General features: G+C 38.2%; 2 protein-coding genes across 2 annotated transcripts; both read right to left on the bottom strand.

Annotated features, from left to right (window-relative positions):
- Positions 1–4639: 4639 nt before the first annotated feature.
- LOC108134682 (fork head domain transcription factor slp2) lies at positions 4640–6777 on the bottom strand. The gene has a single exon (XM_017255080.1). It carries the CDS (start codon positions 6285–6287, stop codon positions 4923–4925), a length of 1365 nt encoding a protein of 454 aa, XP_017110569.1. The 5' UTR covers positions 6288–6777; the 3' UTR covers positions 4640–4922.
- An 11819-nt stretch (positions 6778–18596) lies between these two features.
- LOC108134688 (fork head domain transcription factor slp1) lies at positions 18597–20103 on the bottom strand. The gene has a single exon (XM_017255085.2). It carries the CDS (start codon positions 19995–19997, stop codon positions 18984–18986), a length of 1014 nt encoding a protein of 337 aa, XP_017110574.1. The 5' UTR covers positions 19998–20103; the 3' UTR covers positions 18597–18983.
- Between the last annotated feature and the right edge of the window lie 507 nt (positions 20104–20610).

Below are 20610 nucleotides of genomic sequence, written 5' to 3'. Positions count from 1 at the left end.
TATTTTGCGGGAAAGGTTGATGCGGTTGCAAAAAGTAGATTACCAACCGATCCAATTGTTGTCTAATATGTCTAACCTTCAATAGAAAAGTAGATCATTGGATATTCAAGTGTTGGGTTAAAATCTTACAAAGGGTAGAGGGTATTACATGGTACTCATGGGTTAATAATACGTAAGTGCCAATCATGGTACAATGGAATGGTTGGGATATAAGTTGCAATAATGAAAGAAAAGATACAATAGTTATTTTTAACATACTTGATATATTTATATTATATATTATATTATCATACTTTAAAATCTTAAATATATATATAAATCTTACGTGATTTTAAAGAAAATAAATGAAACAATAGATATTATAAACATAGTTGACATATTATATATTAATAAGTAATTATGGTAAAATTATATATATCTTCGTAAAATGTAATCTTACATCCCAAGTGGTTTAAAAGCAGAAAATTACGACTAAAAATCAATTTTTAAACGTTTAGTTGTTGCTCTCTATTATATAAAACTTTAAAAATTAAGGGAAACCATTTCTTACTTTCTTTATTTTATTTATATTAACATAATTTTAAGCCATTAACATGTCTTTTTAAGTTGCAATTAATAATCTAAAGTATTATGCCCATAAAAAAGGTAGGACAACTGCCATTCCAATTTCCTTACTGGGCTTAAGCATCAAGTCACGCCCTCAACGACGACCACACCCCCAAAACTCAACATCGTGAGCAAAGGTAAAAATGTATAAAACAAAAACGAAAAAACACAAAAAATGCAAAGATAAAACCACATTAAAAGCGGCAGCCGCCAAAGTCATGAATTACAATGCTTAAAATCGCTCATTAGGAACTAAAAATTGGTAAACTTAAGGCGATAAAGATCTGCTCGAAAGCAGCGACAGTCAGACATGGCTAAAGCGAACAATGGATATGGTAAAAATAGAGGCAGGCGAAGAAAGAGCGTGTGGAAATAATTTGGTTACAATTAAATAACAAAAGAATTTGTTTGGCAACTCTTGTGCGCTTTTTGGCCAACAACGTATGCCCCATTATGGCCACCACCTGTCCCGCCCCCTTTAACCTCCGCCCCTCTTTTGGCGGCATTACAAAGTACTGTACTGTACTCCCCCCCCCCCCCCCAATATAAGCATTTCCAATGGCATTGTCCAATTGTTAGGGCTCAGCTTCAGCTGTCCCGCTCCAGATTAAGCTGCGACTATAATTAAGAGCGGAACGGGTCAGCAAAGGAGTGGAAATCGCGGGGAATGGGCAACTGTTTACCATAACAATGAGCTGGTTGCAGGGGAAAACACCTTGGATACACAGCGAAAAATCTAGGACATAAATTCAAATTTAAATTTTAAAAATAAAAAAACAAAACAAAAATTTATAAGCATAACAAAACTAAACATTTTTTTCTATTCTCCAATTAAAAATTGTGGGTACACAAATTTATTAAGCTTCTAAAAATTAAAAAAAAATTGTATTTATATATATAATTCAACATATAATTGTACTTCTGAATTTGTTTATTCTCTTGTTATTCCTTACTTGTTTTTTGGCAAAGCAATCATTTTTTTCCATAGCTTAAAATAACTTATTACAATAAAGCGAAGAGTAGTATTATTGTTTTCTGTGCATCTGCAAGAAAGAAAAACTTTTGTCGCTGGCCTGGTCAGGTGTTAATGTCTGTGTTTATGGCCCAAGTGAATAGAGCCGACTCCTATACACTATGTGAGGTGTGCAATTATCGTCATTAGTCCCCCGCCCCCGTCCAATTCTCCCCGCCTTTGATCCATCATTGTTCTTCTGACGTTTGCCGCTTTAGTTGCGGCTTGTTGTGTATCGATGTTGCATGCTATAATTTTGAAAATAATAAAATGATTTCTTCATGCCAGTCACAGTTGTGCTGCACACACACAGCACACACGTCATAATCATCCCAAAAACCCAAACCCAAGTCCAAACCCCAACCCCATCGCCTTCGTCATTATGCTGATGATCATCGGTCTCGCCTCATCCAATTATTACAGTTTAGCCATGCCACAAGTCAAACAAAAGATCCCAGGGCTGTCAGATGTTCTCCTCTTCTCGTTGGTTTTTTAAAGGTTACCCAAAAAATGGGGTTGAGTGGGTTCCTTTCGGTGGTTGCCTGAGGACCCGAGGTGTTAATGAGTGGGTTACAAAATTGGAGGGTGCGCGATAGGATATCACTAAGAATAATTTTACAAACATTTAAAGGTTGCCTTCAACCAAAAATAATATTTCAAAAGTATGTAAGCCGCCATTTTCCAAATTTTTTTAAGGATTAAAGCAATAAAGCAAATATTACTTTGACTAATGTAAAATTTAAATTAAGTACGAAATACTTGGATTTATTACATATCTTTTAGTTGATGTGTAGCTCAAGATATAGATAAGATAATAATCTTGTTTATTTTATTTACCTCAAAATTTATAAAATGAAAAAAGAATTTTTGTATGATAAAAAGAACTATCTATATTATATATTTATTTGCTGCCTCTCCGCTAGGAAACGGAACCACTGACATATTTTAACCTCTTTCCATTGCAACACTTTGTACATTATTAACTCCTACTCGTCTAATGGGCTAATCAAGCGTATTACAAGACCCGCAACAAACTGGCGCCACATTCATTCAATCTAAATCAGAGTTTAGCGCAATTCTCGGCGCTCTTTGCGACATAAAGTTTCTTGAACTTAGGCCTCAGCCTCAGACACACAAAAATACGATGGATCTGTGCAAGTTAATTGAGTCAACTGTGAGTGCCTGTGCCATCATGCGATTGTGAGCGGGAATCGTCTGAATGTTGGGGTAATTCGACCGAGATGTTTATACAGACAATAATCCGTCGCGCAAGGCGAATAAATTGAAAGAAATGGGGAAATGTGGGGAGAAATCTGGGGGAAATCTGGGGGGATGTCTGCCGAAACCTCCTGAGAGAGAGATTTACGTGGAAAAGAGACAAACAAATAAATTTACTTTGATTGAATAATGGTCGCATAATTGGCAACTTGAATGGAATTGAGTAGCAGGCAAAACGCAATTGAAAACTGTAACAACAAATGCAGTTCGCAGGAATACGAGTAGAGCCGAGTATTAACTAAGTGAATTGGATAATCTCATTCGCATTCCCAATCCCATTCCGCAGTCTAAGATTTCTTCGCCTCAATTGAAATGTGCAACTGAGAAATGTCAGCCGGCAATTGTCGTCTAGATGGATGCGAATATCACGCATACGCCCCGTAAGGTGCAGTTGCACAATCGCAGTTTGTTAACCCCAAAGCTAAACGATGAATCACCACCTTGATTGCGATTATGGGTATGGGTATGGGTAACTGAAAGATCGAACTGCAGTCAAGGTGCGCCAGACAGCGACTAAGAAAAATGGCTGGTTATTAGCCAAACTATTTTTACCGATCTTAATGTCATTTAATAAATATGAGTTGGCGCCATAATCTAAAATAACAACCCACTGTAATTTACATCGAACAACATAACCTTCAATAAACCATAGCCTTCAATAAATAATGTTAATGAATTTTCTTAGGAAAAATATTTATAGCCGGAATTCTCACAGAACTACACTGGTAAAAAACGTGGTAAATCCAAATAAAATAAAAATTTTTAAGTCGTCAATCAACGAACTATCTTTAAGCCATTCCGGATTCCCTTTCTTTTAATTTGTCGTAGTGCTTGGAACATGCGCTAAAATTTGATTTGAATTGACACTTGGCAGTGGCTTCTAGCGCTTTTTCCACAGCGGCAATTACTGCATACCCATATGCTTATAGGAATATATATGAGTGTGCCTGCCAGTTATTAAGGACTTCCTGTTTATCCGATTGCCGACAAGTTTGTCGCGACAACAGATTCATTTAGCGGCCACTGCAGTTCAATTTAACACCCGCCGACACAAACAATTCCCAAGCTCCCCCGCAGATCTCATTAATTTTTGTCTTTTTGTGTTTTCAATTTTTATTTCAATAGAGTTTTAATTGGTTTCTGTTTTTCAGTGTCTAAATGTACAATAATATATATAAATTAAATAGTGCTTAGTTCTTTGCCTGCAACGCTTAAGTATCGTTAATCATATTACATAAATATATCGTAGATATGTGACAACAAGTTACCAACTCTGAAACACTTGTTCTAAAAACCTTTGCTGGAGTTTTGAAATCTGGTTTTAAAGGGCTTCTGGGTTTGCAGCTAAAGATCAAATTTTATCTGGTGATTGACAGACTATTATATGTTATAAAAAAAAATAAAAAATGCTATCATCAGTTTTTTGTAATATTTCTGTTGCAATAAACAAACTAAAACCTTTTTTCCAATATGTAATTTAAGGTTATAATTTTGATTTAGCTATTTTCTGAAGATTTTCAAAACAGGAAAACAAATATATTGTTTTAACGTTTTAATTTTTCTTTAATTTCCTGAGAACAAAAATACGGCTTTTTAATTTTTCTTTATGAATTCTTTTTTATGATTTTTTTGAAATATATATATTAAGGAATAATTTTAATTGTTTCAAAGAAATTAAAAAATTTTAATGATTTTTTACTCTATAATCTTTTGAACTTTTTAATCAACTTTTTTATAAACGCTGACATAATTAAACAAAAACAAAGATTTTGTGCTTTCACTTGGCTTTTAAAATTGTTATTAATACTTTTTACTGTCCAACTCTGCAAAGGTTTCTATTAAATTCGGTTGACCGAATCTGGTTTCTTCTTTAGCTCCTGTTTTGATTTTCTTTTAATGTTATTTCCCCCCCGAGTTTTTCATCTATTTACAAGCGTCTAGCGCCTCAGTCGCGGCTATATCTATGTACAGTGAACACTTATGAGCTAGCGAAGCTGCTGCTTCCGTTTCGATTATTCCGGAGTCCTTAGCTGTTGCGTGAGACGACGGTGACGGGCTTGATGAGTGGGGGCGGTTGTGGCGAGGGTCCGGGGGAGTCCCCTCCACCACCGCCCTGCAAGTGACTGGGCGGCGAGAGGGGCGGTGGCTGGGTGGCCACCAGGTGGGCGTGGTGGGGCGAGGCAGCGACCGAAAGTTGCCTTTGATGGGCGGCTAGAGCGGCGGCTGCGGCATGTTGATGCAACAGCTGTTGGTACTGCAATCGCTGGTAGAGTTCACTGCTCGTGGGTGGTGGTGCCACAAAGGGGGGCGGTGGCGGGGGAGGATGTCCTTGGGGTCCCGGAGGTCCAGCTAATCCCGGTGGCATACCCGGCAGTCCTGGTCCACTTTTCGGTGCAAAAGGATTGTAACGCTGGTACATGCTGGCCAGCAAACTTGGCGCCGTCGGCGGATAGGCTAAGAATTGACCAAACTGCGGATAGGCAGCTAGTCCAGGGAACATGGGACCTATCAGGGATCTCTTAAACGCGGCCAGTCTCGAGCGGGAAGCAGCCGTTGTCCTTCGCCTCAACTTCCCCGTGGATCCGCCAATGAAGACATCCTCCGCCGAGGGATCCAACATCCAGTAGTTGCCCTTGCCAGGATCATCGTAATGCCGGGGCACCTTCACAAAGCATTTGTTTAGACTCAAATTGTGCCTTATGGAGTTCTGCCACCCCTGTTTGTTGTCCCTGTAGTAGGGATGATTGGTCATTATGTACTCGTAGATGCCATTCAGGGTTAACCTCTTCTCCTGGCTCTGGCGTATGGCCATCATGATCAGGGCATTGTAGCTATACGGTGGCTTCTCGTTACCCTTTTTATCCTTCACCGGCTTGCCATCCGTGGACTTGTTTTCGGCATCGCCATCGGTGGTCTCACCATCACACTCTATGTCCTCCTCCACGAACTCCTCATCCGCTTCCTCCGCATCGCTTTCGTTTTGATTGACAACTGGTGCCGGCGACATGGAGGTCACATCCAAATCCGATTCGGGATCACTTTCCGCCTCCTGATCCTCGGAACCCCAGGTGCTGGCATTTAGATTGTTATTATTATGATTGGGTGGGAATTTCGCCGGGGGTTTCTTATCCACTTCCTCCTCCTCGTCGTCGTCATCGTGATGCTCCAAAGTCTCGGGTAAAATGGCATTAATGGAGAAACTGGACTTCAAATGTGGTGTCCTGGCCATTTTCATGAGATTCGTGAGATTGAGGCCAACGGGATGGGTATTTTGCAGCGGATGCGGATGATGGTGGGTGGTGGGCGGCAGTGGGTGGTGTGGGTGGTGCTGAAAGTGGTGACTATGGCTGCTAATCTCGCTGGACGGCAATCCCTCCTCGATCTTCACCATGTTGTTGAAGGTCAGATGATTAACAACTCCACATTGCCTTGGAATTTAGAGGATTTTTAATATATAATTTTCAAATTAGTTTTTATTTTTTGTTGCTTTAGACAGATCAATTTAGATCTTATTTCTTTAATTCCACCAATTTTTTTGATTTTATAAAGTGCTTTTTCTTCCAGCTTCCAATTTCATTAGTTTTAAGCAGTATTTTCTTTTATCCCTCTAATAAATTGTAATTAAGGCTAATAAAAACAGCCATGATTTAACCAAATTTATAAGAAAATCTTGTTTTATAGTTGGTTTGCTTTTTTAATCTTTTCTTGCTTTGTTTATTTAACTTTAAATTCATTTATTTTGGCTTTTCCAATTCACTATATTTTCAAATTGGCTCTTTCGTTCAGTTTATTCGTTTTACGTTCAGTTTTACCGACGCTCGACGATAAAGCAATACACAGCCCACAAAAATATACACGATCTCACGTCCGTTGCTCTGGGGCTTTCAGTGTAGACTAAAAACGAGAATTCCCAATAATTCCCAATCGCAGTCGGTCCGGTTTTGTTGTTGTTTTTTTTTCGTTGTTGTGTTGAGCAGGCTCTTTAGAGGTGTTATCGGGGGTGGTTCTCGAATCGACCAATCAGCGCTGTGGAACGAACGATAGGTTGTCTCTGTTATACGCACTTAAATTACGCTCTCTCTTTCCCGCTCAGATTTATTTTGTACCATTCGTATTACTAATTGCCGCCGACATGAAACACGAAAAACGCCGACACCACGCATACAAATAAACATAAACACGGGTATGGTATATATATAGACCTATATGGCATACCCCATACCTTATAGAGTGGGTCACCCTTTTCCGGATTGTGGGTTGCATTTTGATACGCTAGGTCTTTCGTATACTTAATATTCTTTTTTTTCCCCTTGCTCTTTTATATTGGCAGCTGCCGTCGTGTTAATGTATTTCTTGTTTTTACACACAGTTGCCATTATTAATTGTATCTCGGATTTGTTGTTGCTGTTGTTGTTGTTATCGTTTCAGTTGCCGTTTGCCCCCGTTAATTTTTCGGCGAGTTTGCAAACTTATGGATGTCGAAAGGGGGTTGCGATTCAGTTAGATATGGACAGAGATTTGTGTGTTGAGATTGGGATTTTTATATCCATGGAGTAACATAAAGATCATTCGTTACAATAGCGAGAATTATTTAGAGGTAGTACATTTTAACAGCTGTTTAAAAATAGCATTGATTTTTATGTTCAGTTAATTTTTTACAACACATTTTTCGTGTCCGCAAACGATTAGCAATGATAGGAACAACTCCTTACAATATTTTCAAAATTGCATTTAATTTATTGCATTTGCATTTTTAACATATTTAAGATAATTTCTTTTGCAAAATGTAGAGTAAAATTTAATTAAACGTTTTGTGCTGCACAAAAAAACATAAATTATATATATTAGATTGCAGAGAGTTCATAATATTGTTTGTGTTTTAAATTTAAAAAAAAATTATAAATCCTTAATACATTTGTAATTATTTCATAGAATTTTCGAAATTATAATGGAGGCAATTGATCCACTTTAGAAACAACTATAAAAGTAGTCTCAACCTAATCAAATTCCATATTTCCCCAAGGAGCAACTTTTGAACTACAGAGCAAATCAAAAACGTTCTGACAATTAAATGTAATTTGGTGCAATCAATTTCCACGAAGGAATTTTCCAGAACGCCTGCAAAAGTCGGATGGCAGCTGCTTACATTCGCATGAGCCACGAAACACATGCCACATGACCGGCCAACAAAGACCCCATGGCAATGTCTACATCTATATGTCTATATGGTAACCCCTCCCTAACCGAACTCAAAATCGAAATCATTGCTGTAATCATAATAATTGTTTTCACAAATTGGGGGCGTGCACTCGTCGGCCGTGCGATTGGATCCCAAAAACACGAGTGTATCGGGGCAAAAACATGTTTTACCTGAACGAAACCCATAAAAAAAAGCCGAAGACCAAGACGACGACGCCATGTTTGTATCGGTATCTGGTTTTTGGGTGTATCTGTATCTTTGTGTGTGTTTGGCCACAACTTATTGGATAACCGAGTGGAGACATGCGCTCTTTTTGCTTGGAGAATGGGGAATTCTCCCAGAGAAAAAACAAAGAGACCCCCTTTTAATACAAAATGGCGCCCAACTGTCTTCAATTGATTTTTTGTAGTCCCATTGTTTTCTCAGTATTTCAATTAAATTATTCATCATTGTATTTTCTAAGTTGGGTAATTGTTTTGGCTGCTTTGCATACAACTTTGAAAATTAATGGGCTGTTATTAAATAATAGGGGATACCACAGCCTGGTAATTATAGGTTTCTTTTGAAATTGTATGTTTGCTCTAAATACATAATAAAGATGTTTGGAAGAAGGGAAGACACTTTCTAATATTTTATTAATTGTGTTATTATACTATGATATGCTAGGCTTATACTTTCAAATAAGTGAGGAGGAAATGAGGGTGCTATTCATTATTGATTACAAGAATACTAAGGGAACATTTAAAATAAATTATTTTGTGATGGAAATAATTTAAATCGTAAGGCAAAACACTCTATTAGGCTAACTCAGAACATTTTATTGATAGTTTCAACAAAAGATATTAATTTAAAAGATTATATACTGATCATTGTTGAAACTAAAACTCTATTTATGTTTAATGTATAATTTAACTCAAACGATCAATCATCCCACTCCCATTGGTTAACCAAATAAATAAAAAATTGTGTTTACTTTTATGCGATTCATCTTACCGATTTGCCGCTTAAAATTTCAGAAGCAAAATAAGCAGCAGCCAAATCCTTTTCGAAAATATTCAAAATATCAACAATCGAAAACAAACAAACCGACTTAGAACTTCCCGACAATCGGTAGTCCGGAAACTACAGAGCGTAATTACCCCGGACAAACAAAAACCCATGAAAAACGAGCCACGAAGCGAAAAAAAACCAACTTGTCATTGATCAAAACGCTGAAAAGGAGACAGATTTCAGTGCAACCAGCTACCAAAAGGGATTTATATTTCAGGATCTCTCGGATTTATAGCCCATTCGGAGATGGGGGCGAGAGTACTTTACTAATCAGCCAGATTTATAGCAGACATTTAGTTTTGTTTCAGCCCGAAGTTTTTCGATATTTTGGGCAGAAATAAATCCGCGACGCTTAACCCTTTAGGAAAATTCAACCCGTTCTCGGCCGTAAAGTTGCCACGCCCCGTGGAGAAACGCCTACGCGCAAGTCCTTCCGGGTATATACATCTAGCGGCCTTATTTTGATAGACTCAATGGCAGTTTAACCGCAGGATTAGCTTGTTTGTCCAACGGATCAGCGCGGTCCATGCAAACAAGGCTCTAAATCGTGGGCCATACAACTACCTGCGGAATCGCCGGGTTTTTGAAGGGGTTAAGGGTCGAATTGAGCCTCAAAGGATGGCCATTTCCGCTGTTTATATGATCTGTTTACATGGTCGCAGTCAGCAATGGATTCCCAATACAAAACGAAATGTCCTACCTACGCCCAATTCCAACACCCATTCCATTCCAGCTACCGTTTCGAAAGAGTTAAGCAAGGATTAGATCGATCCTGGTTCGGAGCGAGGACTTAGCTTAGCGCGTATTAATCTCATTTCGTGGACCTCAAGCTGTGTCCTCCTCGTCGATGTCCTTGCTCCTCCCTAATCGCCGTCGCTTAGCCATGCAAATATTTTCAATTTGGCCCTTGGCTTGATTAAAGGCAGAGGGTTAAACCCTCCTCGTGACATCTGATTTCGATTTGAGCGTCTTAAACAGCCAACAAAATATGATACACTGGTGGAAAATTCGAATGATAATTATTAAAACCAAAAATATATACATTTTCGTTTAATATACCTATCTTTCGTTTGACATTTTTTTATGTCCATTTTTTTAAGAAAAAAAAAAATATTAAAAATAGGCCGTTTATTGACCGAGAAAACTCTTAAAACTTTCTTATATTAAACGTATACAGCCTTAAGATATATAAAACTTTCTTTGACTTTTAACTTGTTTTACATTTCTTACACCCTTTTTTTTACTAAAATATGTTACAGATTTCACTATATATGCCTGGGTGAAAAAGAGTTTTCCTCTCGCTTTTCGCACTGACCCGTTTTCAAGGGGATTTACCCGGCGGGGAAAATGGGAACTGACTTAAATTGGCCAAATTTTGATGAAATCACGTTCACGGTTCTTTGGACAGTTTCCGGGATTCGGACACACTTGTTACATTTGTTGTTGTTGCTGTTATCGTGTGCTTCGTTTTGCAAATAAACAGCCAAATGAGTGTCCTAGAGGTTGCCTTAAGTACGGCGAAGGGTGAATTTTTGTGATGGGGTTGGGGTGGTCCCTTTTTGGGGGTTGCTCCATGGTCAGAATGGTCCATGCTGCGAAAGCATATGGTTTGCCAAAACAGCGGGGTGATGAGCCGGAAACCAGGATTTAGAAAAAGGAAACTTTCAGCTTTGGTGGTTGATAAGTGCGCTATTGCGATTTGAAATACTCTTTCGAGAAGATTATCATCTGAGATCATCTGAGAATAGAGTGTTACCATATGGTGGAGTGGAAGATAAAACAAGAAGATTGCTTGACCAAACTGAGTATTAAACACTAAGTGAAAAACAATGTTTGACAGGTTCTAAAACTCTTTTCGATGGTAAGACTTAAAACTTGTTGTAAAGGATTTTTTAAAAATAAATAAAACCTAAAACTTACTGAAAAAATTAAATTTGGTTGTAATAAATACAAACTGAATAGCTGAAAAAGAGATAAAGTTTTAAAAATTATAAATATAATATTAATAACATAATTAAAAAAAAATTATTTCTTACAATGTTTTTTCGTATTTTCAAACCTTCAAAATCTATTGTTCATTTAGCGCACCAAGTCAGTCGACAAACCCTTCAAAATAAAGCCCAAAAGCTCACCCCCTTCCCAATGGCCAACACTTGATAATTGTTGACAATGTGTTATAAACTGATTTACACGCATTTAACGAAAAAAGAGAAACACTGCCAAAACTCACGCAGCGCCAACACCAACAACAAACATTAACAACCCACAAACGCTGACGAAAACGAGGCGACGGCAACGCGACACTCGTCAGCAACATCGTTAAGGGCAACCGGAACACCAGCCGCACTTCACTGAGAAAAAATATGCAAAAGATCCAAACAAAATAAAATAAACCTTTCATTGAAAAATTATTTTGACTTTGGAGGACTTAATTTGTGCTTTAAGAAATGTATTTAATTGTGCTGAAATAAAGGTTGAAACTAAATGCACTTCAGCAATTCACATCGAATCATTACTCAATTTTTTTTCTATCTATGGATAATTTCGATCTTTAATGGCTTAAATATATATATGCATAAAACAAAGTAGCAAAGTAAACCAATTTGTTTAAGTTTATGTATAGTTTTTATATATTTTCCTTAAACTTTTTAACATTATTTCTGAGTTTAATTATAAGCATTTGTCTATAATTCAAAATTTGATGCAGAGTAATAGTTTTTATACAGATCAACTCTATTTCTTACAGTGCAGCTACACGAAGAGCATCGACAGCAACCGCTTAGATGTCATCGTTAGCGCTGGTGGAAAGGTCAGTGGGAGGGGGGTTGGTGTGGTGTGGCAGGGGGCGGTGTGTGTGTGGGGGTGGGGAAAAGTCGCGTGTGCCACGCGAGGGTGGCACACTCACTCACACAAACATTTCGTTTCGAGGGGACCCGTTTTGTGGATGTGGTATATGGTGTTATATGGATGGCATAAGGCGATGTGGTGCCCTGTGATGTGTGTTAATGAACTGCGTAACAATTAACGGCAGCAACAACAAGCGTCAACAAGCGACCGCAGATCAAATAAAAATATTTATATTTAATATACGAAGCTTAAAATACACTTCAAAAATTTTTTAAATATATTTTCCGGACAAGTATGATTTCTGACCCTATCCAAAAATACCAATAAAGTATTCTATATTATGTATTTAGGACTACTGATCTTTTCATCATTGCGTAAGTATTATTTTTTGTAAATTTGTAAGCAATAAGCTAAAAAAAATAATTCGAAACTATACTTTAAAAATGTATGAACCATTAATTTTAATAATTTGTTATTAATTTGTTACTTTTACTATTACAGGAAGACAATTTTTTAAGCTAATATGTCTGTAATATTTAGATTGTTTTCTATATAATGAGATATGTATTTTAACCACTTGTAATTTTTTTATTGTGATGAATTCATCTTATTCAGCATATTCTTTCTCCGAATTAATATACCCCCATTCTAGGGTACAAAAAGTCACTGGTCACGCGTAAGTCTTGAACAGTAGGGTCCAAAACTTGCGGGTACTTTTGCGGATTTATTGCTACACATGATCGGTCAGAGTGCTTAGAAGTTGCTTGATGGCCTGATTATGCTGGTGCTTCCCCAGCTTCCTCCGAAAACATCGGTCAGTTCACAATGGTTCAAAGTGGCTCAGTCGATCGGCTTCTGGGGAACTAGAGTTCTCGTTCTCCTTCCCGATCTAAATCAATTTAATTGAGGTCCGAGTTGTGGCCCTTGGCCTGGCTTAATTTGTTGATTGTGTGCCGAGTTGTGTGTTGTGTTTGCTGTGGCCCGTTGAAACCATTAGCAGTGTGTATCAGTGTGAAATCTGAGGCAGAATGAGTGGGGATTCCATCAGCCAGATCTTCAGAGAAGTCAGGGTTAGGAAGCAATTAGCTAACGCGGGTGGAAAGAGGCCAAAACTCAAAATTGGTAGGATTTGGAACAGGGATCCCAAAAGGTTTATACAGGCTTGAAATTTTAGATTAGGATTATGAAACGTCTTTATTTTGCATTAATTTATTCCAAAGAAACTTCTGCAGAAGTCAGATTCTGTTATTTTTAATACAGATTTGAATCTAATAATGTCAGTTCTGTAGAATAAATATCTTTAGATATTTACTTGTACTATTATAATTTTGAAGCAGTTTGAACAAACTTTTACAACTGAATATCATGATTGAAAAAGTTTAATCTATAAAAAGCTTTTTAATAGAGCTAAATAATCGGTCTGCCTAACTAAATATTATATAGTATTTCTAAAACTTAAAAACGTAAGATATCTTTCTCGGAACTTCCATGTGAATAGGGTCACTTCCTCTTGGACTTTTGCAGAACCCAAAGACATCTGCACTCGCAATTTAAAGGCCAATTCCGCTGTTCAAGTGCAAGATTGAAAAGTTCAGATGCCAACTTATCATGCAAGCTGTCTTTCCTTCATATCTCAGCATCTTCTTCCACAGATGGACACATCTTCTTCCACATCCACATTAAAAGAAACAAAATCGAAAGAGAACTTAACCCCAACCCGGAATGAACTCACTTCCGTTCGATCCATGGGGGGGATTTCTTTATAGAGCAAGTAGTGTTAACTGGACGGGTCGAGTGTTCAAGTGTTCAAGTGCAATTCCTAATTACTCATTCATAATTTCTGCTTAATTGTGAGCGTATTCCTCTCGTGCACAATTGAAAGAACTACGCATCGTACTAGGTTCATTCATACATTTATTTATTTATTTATTGGTTCTCCCCAAATGAAGGGAAGCGAACTGGCGGCGTAAATTAACTTAATTGAAATTCGGGTCAACAGAGAGGCCAAGATAATGAAAGAAACTAATTAAGGAGCACTACTGCCGAACTGCCCACATATATTTTTGTATGCAGTATGTGTGCCGCTGATTGTTACTTTGCGCATTTGTCGCTCAAATATTTTCAAATATTTTCCCATTTGCTGTGTGTTTGTATTGCCATTATTTGATTATATTGGGTGAGCAAGCGAACGCGGCCCATGGGTTAACAATTATTGTATTAATAAATATTTGAATGCGCTGCCCTCATCTGAACCCATCAGCGTTTTATAGTAGAGTGGCCGTCCACATCAGTTTCAATTAAAAACACATTTTGTGGTCACTGTGTGGTCGCCACTTGGATTCTCCATGGGTTGAGTTCGATTTGAGCTTGGGTTCTACTACACATAGTTCGCAATATTTCTAGGTGACACACCCAATACTTGAGGGGCTTCTGTACATATGGCTTTATGATTCCCTTTTTGCCGATGTGGGTATATACCAGCAGTTGAAAATTTATTGTAAAAGGGGGTCTCTTGTGGTGGCTCATCTAACTGGATTTTAAGACCAATCGATAATGTCAATATTTTTCCTGCTGCTGTTTTAAACCATTTAGTGTCAACTAACTGGGTTAACAAATGTTAAGGTTCTCATCACTGATCCAATTATCCAATCAAGGTGTTGCACTAGTTTTAAGTAACTATAATTAAGGTCTAATTAATGCCATATCTTGTTTTTAGGCGTTGCCTATAGTTAAGCTTTTAACTAACTCAATTGATTTAAATTGAGGCTCAACTCTTTAATAAACTAGTTTTATAATGTTTTAATAAATCTCAGATTAGCAAAAGATAAAAAGTTTAATTTTCAGCCACTTAGAAATTAAATGTGAAATTTAATTGATTTAAATTTAAGCTAAGTCATTAAATAAACAAGTTTTATAATTTTTCAATAAATCTCAGATTAACAAGAAAGTAAGTATCAATTCCATATTTTTAACAAGCAACACCTTTTCAACCACTTAAACACCTCTCTCAAAATAAGATCTCTATAAAGAAAAGTTTTCAAGCCAAGACAATAACTATCCTTTCTACAATATCTGCTCTATTCAACTCAAAAAAAAATGTAAAAGAATGAAAGAGTAACTTATCCCTTGCAAGCGAACACCCGTATGAAAAAAACCACCGCTGATCTTAAGCCTTTGCACAAACAAAGCGGCTGAGCAACTAACCGATTATGTATAAAATATTTATGAAATAGATCCGGGGCGAAAAACTAAGCCGATGGGTTTGAATCATTAGAGCGGAGAAGGAGCACCCAGGAGCAGTCTAAATGGACAAAAAGTGTAACAAACGGCACACGCATCCTGGATTCAACTATATCTACTATATATATCCCATGCACTGGGTTGCGAATCCCGAAGATGCATGCTGGGTAATCAGGTCTAGGCATCTGCTGGGTTGAGCCTTTCCTCTGTATACCATATATACACCATATATTCTGTAGGCGAAGGACCCACAAGGTTGCTCTTTCGACATCCTAAATCCCTGCACTTAACCCGGGTAATAAGATAAGTAAGGCAGATCCGAGGCTTCGTTTTGCTTCTGCTTGTTATCTTTGTAAATTGTAAATGTCGAGCACTTAAGCCAATAGAAAAGGAGACTTGGCTAAGACATTTTCCCGCACGCGTGCTACTCGCTTTATTCCCGTTTGCCAATATTCCCATTTCGGTTTACCCAATGCCCAATTCTATTCTAAAGTGATATGTAGTTAGAGAAAGAAAGCCCCGAAACTGAAACCCTTGGACTGATTTAGCGACTTAGGCTTAGGTAAGTGGATTTCTGAATTCAATCCGAGTCCGATTCCGAATCCGAATCCGGGGCACATGAGATGTGAGATGTGTTAAGTATATAATGCGCTCATCCGATCTATTTCAATAACAACCAACCAGACCAACTTAAGCCGGACCGGCAGCAACCCAATAAAACAATGCCGCCAGCAAATTGTTCTATTCAACTGATCTGCGGATTGAGCACAACAGTTTCAGTTGAGAAACCATCGAAATATATATATGGGTATATATATATATGCAAAATATTTGAATCGATGGCTTAAGGCGTGGGCCAAAACCGATTTAACTCTTGCACTGGCCTAAGCTGAGCATAAACCCCAAATATGTACATACATGATATGGAATCGGAGATGGTTTTCTTCTTTAGGAGCTACTCAAATGGACAGAGGACTGTGCACTCATATTTTATAAACAATGCAAGGGTTTAGGCCAGCAAATATTTAAGTCTTACAATTATAATCTAAGCTGAAAATGGCAGAGCATATTTTTAAATAGGATTTAATAAATAATTTACAAATGAAACAATTAAAAAACAAATGTACTCAGCTAAAAACAAACTTTTCAATTTTGATTTAGATTATTTAGACTATTTAAAATTGGCTGTTGGTTTAATTTAATGGACTTTGAATAACCCTTAGCTTATATTTGAATATTATCTAAATGAACTAACAATGTCATGTCAGCTAGTTACTTATCGATTAGGTAAGTCAATAAATGTTGCACAACTTTCCACCCAGCCGATTTCCCACCCTTTTTTTCCGTTAAAACCCCTTCCTTTTTCCAGCTGACACCTTATAAACCTGCCAGCTAATCGTTTCAATAACATGATTTACCAAACACACACACACAATAATTTACAATTATTGAATCGAAGAAAAATGGGCACACAAAATATGATAATTGCTACCGATCGTCTCTTGCCGGAGATAAAATGTGGAAGGCTGGAAAAGATACAGAGAGTGAGGAGATTAATCTAGTAACGATGATATTAATTATCATTTCGTTTACAAATCGCTTTTGAAAAAGAGCGCGAGGAGAAAAGAGTGAAAAGCGCAGTATTTATGATATCGTCGGGGCTTGTTATTCGAATTTTTCCCTGTCAATCGAATAGCATTTGGATGGAGACACGGGAAGGGAAAACTTGTTGATGCTGATGATGCTCCCTTTTTCTCACATCTTTTACTCCAACGCGCACTTAAGCCACGCACACAAACACATGTCAAGTGATCAAAGAATCAGAAGCCGCCGCCCAAGTGAAATTTTCGAAAATGAAGACATCCACTGAGAACCCGAAAAACACGCAGTTTGAGAAATTTCAAAAAACAACGCCCAAGTCGGTGCCCTTTTTACTATTTCTTTCCACAATTTCCCTAACGTTCTCATCTTTCAAATTGAGCCCTAAGCAAGTCCCGAGTTTTACACTGACAGAAATCGTTTACGTATGAGAAATTTACCAAAAAAAAAAAAACATTTTAGTGAATTCAAAATAATCAAAAATAGATTTTTTAAATTATTTTAGTAAGCTTAACTTGATAAATATATTTTGTGATTGACTATTGATTTTGTGAAACTTATTTAGTCATGTTTGAGTACGCAAATTCTTAAGTTACATCTCAACATACCTTTCCTTTTGATCCCCTTAGCAAGATAAATAGATTAATAAATATAATTGAGGACTGACAGTTAATTTAGAGAGACCAATTTTTTCTTGCATAATTAGAAAGCGAATTCATCAGTTACTCCTTTAGATTCGCTATCTTCTAATACTCTGTGTTTAATTTTGGGTTTCTAAAATTCTAAACATTCAAATGTCTAATATAAGATGGTGCCTTTCAGTTTAAAATTTTATAAATTAAATAACAATAACGCTTAGTGAACCCATCACTTTAAAAAATAAATACTTCTCACACATAAAACTGGCTTTAATTTAAAGTTGCTTAATTTTTAAGTAATTTTTCTTTGTGTAGCGCACATATTAGTTGAAAAATTGTATAACAAAAGTTAAGAAAAATTGCCTGCGACTGGAGGGGGAGCGAAGTGTGCTCGCTGGACAGAGTGATCTAGACAATGGCCTGGCTGGGGTTCCGGGGACAGGGATATCGGAGAGGCTATGGGATATCATATCGGATCGGATCGGTGCGGATCGTACCTGCGGTGCCCAGCACATACAGCACACACAGCACATCCAGCACAGCTGGAGTTGTCACTGGGCATGTAAAGAGCCAAACAAAATCGAGTCAATGGGTGATGGCTCATTTTGAACCTCATCCTCTGCCTCATTTTTCTGCCTTTTTTTGGGAATCATTTTCATGTTTGCCGCTCGCTGGCTAGCAAACAACTAATTAAGTCATCAGGATGAAAGCAAGTCGGTAGAGGAAGCTGGGTAAATATTTACGGGATGTGACTGTGAGCTGGACAGCAGCTGGAGGTCAACAAAAAAAAAACAGAGAAAGGTAGTAAAATAAGAAGAAATCTCAAAAGTTGAAAATATATAATGTCAGATAACCCATTTAATTAAATAAAAAATGTTTTATTTTATTTTAGCTGTATCCAAAAATGTGAAGATTATTATAATGCATTAAACTTTTGAAATTTTAAAATATTTTTCAGCTGCCTATATATTGATCTTATGTTTTATTAATCAATAAAACTATTTTGAGTTTTTAGGCTGTGCCAAACTATTCATTAGCACCTATAAAAGTTAAATCTAAAAAAGTTACCAAAAATAAATAAAGGCAGCTTTTAAAATTATTTTTAAATATGTTGTTTATTAAATCATTTCTTTTTTTTTTGTAATTTTTTTGTTACTCATTCTTAAATACATATGTACAAAAAGTGTTTGGCGAACTACAAAGGTCCTCGACTGGCAAGAAGTGGCTTTATTTTGGTAGCCATTGTCCTTCGATTTCGGTGCTCTTTTCTTGCTCTTAAAATCGACTTTCCAGGTCGATTTTGTAGGACCCGCTGAAGAAGCGAAGCGGTCAATGCGTTGCTGACCAAAAGAATTTGCTAAATTGCAAAATTTAGACGTTACGGGATTTTCGCTGGGGGGGGGAATAGAATAGCTATCCTTCCCCAAAGCGACCCTTTTTGTCCCTGGTTTTTGTTCTTTGAGGTTGATCCAAAGCGCTGGGCTTGGTTGTGCGCCTTTACGTCTCTCAAGATTTAGCTGGATGGGAATTTGCCAAAGAACTGCATGCGCTGGAACAACTCAGCATTGAGTTGTGGAGGATAGGCCTGCATCTGGACGGGATGTGGCGACTGGTGATGATGGTGGTTCTGCTGCGGGGCCTGTTGTTGATGTTGATACTGCATTTGTTGGTAGGCAGCTTGATAGGCGGCGGGATTCATGCGCTGGTACAAGGCGGCGGCGGCAGCAGCGGCGGCAGCGGCGGCTCCGGCGAATGGAACTCCGGGATATCCGTAACCGGGAGCCGGGGCTCCATAGGGCGAACCAGCCATCATGGGTGAGAATATGGCCTGACGATAGGCAGCCAAACGAGTGCGACTTGCTCCCGGATTTTTGCGCCTCAATTTGCCAGTCGTTTCGCCAATGAAAACCTCCTCGGCCGAGGGATCCAGAATCCAGTAGTTGCCCTTGCCGGGATCATCATAGCTGCGGGGAATCTTCGTGAAGCACTTGTTCAGGCTCAGATTATGGCGTATGGAGTTTTGCCAGCCCCGCTTGTTGGCCTTGAAGTAGGGGAACCTATTGATCAAATACTGATAGATGCCATTCAAAGTCAGCCTCTGCTCGGGGCTATCCTGAATGGCCATCATGATCAACGCATTGTAGCTGTAAGGCGGTTTCTTGGCATCACTGCCGGAGCTCAACTTCTGTTTCTTGCTTGGATTGCCATCCTCGCTCTCCTGATCCTCGTCCAGCTGATCCTCCAGCTCATCGTCGAACTCCACATCGAGTTTGTCATTGTTCTGGGAGGAGAGACTTTCGGCGGCACTGCTCATCGGTGTACTGGTTCTACTGGGGCTATCGAAATCCTCCGAAGCCGACAGTTCGCCATCGGAATTGGAGTATGGATGCACATACTGATGATGATGGTGATGTTGATGGTGCACCGGTTCGATTTTGATGGGCTGTTGCGTTGGATTAATGGGTTTCTTGGCCAAAATGGCATCGATGGAGAAATTGCTCTTGAATTCCATTTCACTTTTCACCATTTTTGTTCTTCTTTGTTTTCAAAAATTGATTTATCTTTGGTTTTTTTTTCTTGTTTCGAATGCTCACTCACGACTTGAGAGATCGCTTGAGATGTTTGCGCTTGAGATGGTAGCTCTGAACTGATTCTCTACAGCCCCGGTTTGGGCTATTTATAGTCCCAACCCTCCGCTGGCACAAACGAAGTCTACACGAAGAGAGTCCATGGTGCGACAGAGACGGGTGTAGCCATACGAACAGCAAGTGCGAAAGAGAGGGGCAGCTAGGCAGTTAGGTAGCAAAGGCTCCGCCCTCCATTTTGTGACCATTTTGTTCCACACTTTGCCTTTTAACTTCCACAAAAACATTTTGGTATATAGTATAAGGTATAGTATGGAAAGCGGACTTTGTTTGGGAACTTGTGGATGTTTATTTGCAGTCTTTTGCTGCTTCGGCGTCAAAATATCCATTACATCCAATCCAAACAGGGTCGGTCTTTGGGGTTGCTCTCAGTGCGTCTTGCTTCCGCTCGCTGTTTTGACTATTAATTGCACTAACAAGCGGCAATAAAAACAAAAACATCGAGTCTAGAGAATTGCAATTTAATCAGGATATTTGCAATTTCATAATTACATT

The sequence above is a fragment of the Drosophila elegans genome, unplaced genomic scaffold (assembly GCF_018152505.1).
Source record: "Drosophila elegans isolate 14027-0461.03 unplaced genomic scaffold, ASM1815250v1 contig_814, whole genome shotgun sequence".
NCBI classification, from domain to species: domain Eukaryota; kingdom Metazoa; phylum Arthropoda; class Insecta; order Diptera; family Drosophilidae; genus Drosophila; species Drosophila elegans.
Note: the sequence above shows the minus strand (reverse complement) of the source record. Positions and strands in the feature narration are given on the sequence as shown.

Coding starts and splice junctions, on each gene's coding strand:
- LOC108134682 (XM_017255080.1), bottom strand. CDS start 6,287: ATGGTGAAGATCGAGGAGGGATTGCCGTCCAGCGAGATTAGCAGCCAT.
- LOC108134688 (XM_017255085.2), bottom strand. CDS start 19,997: ATGGTGAAAAGTGAAATGGAATTCAAGAGCAATTTCTCCATCGATGCC.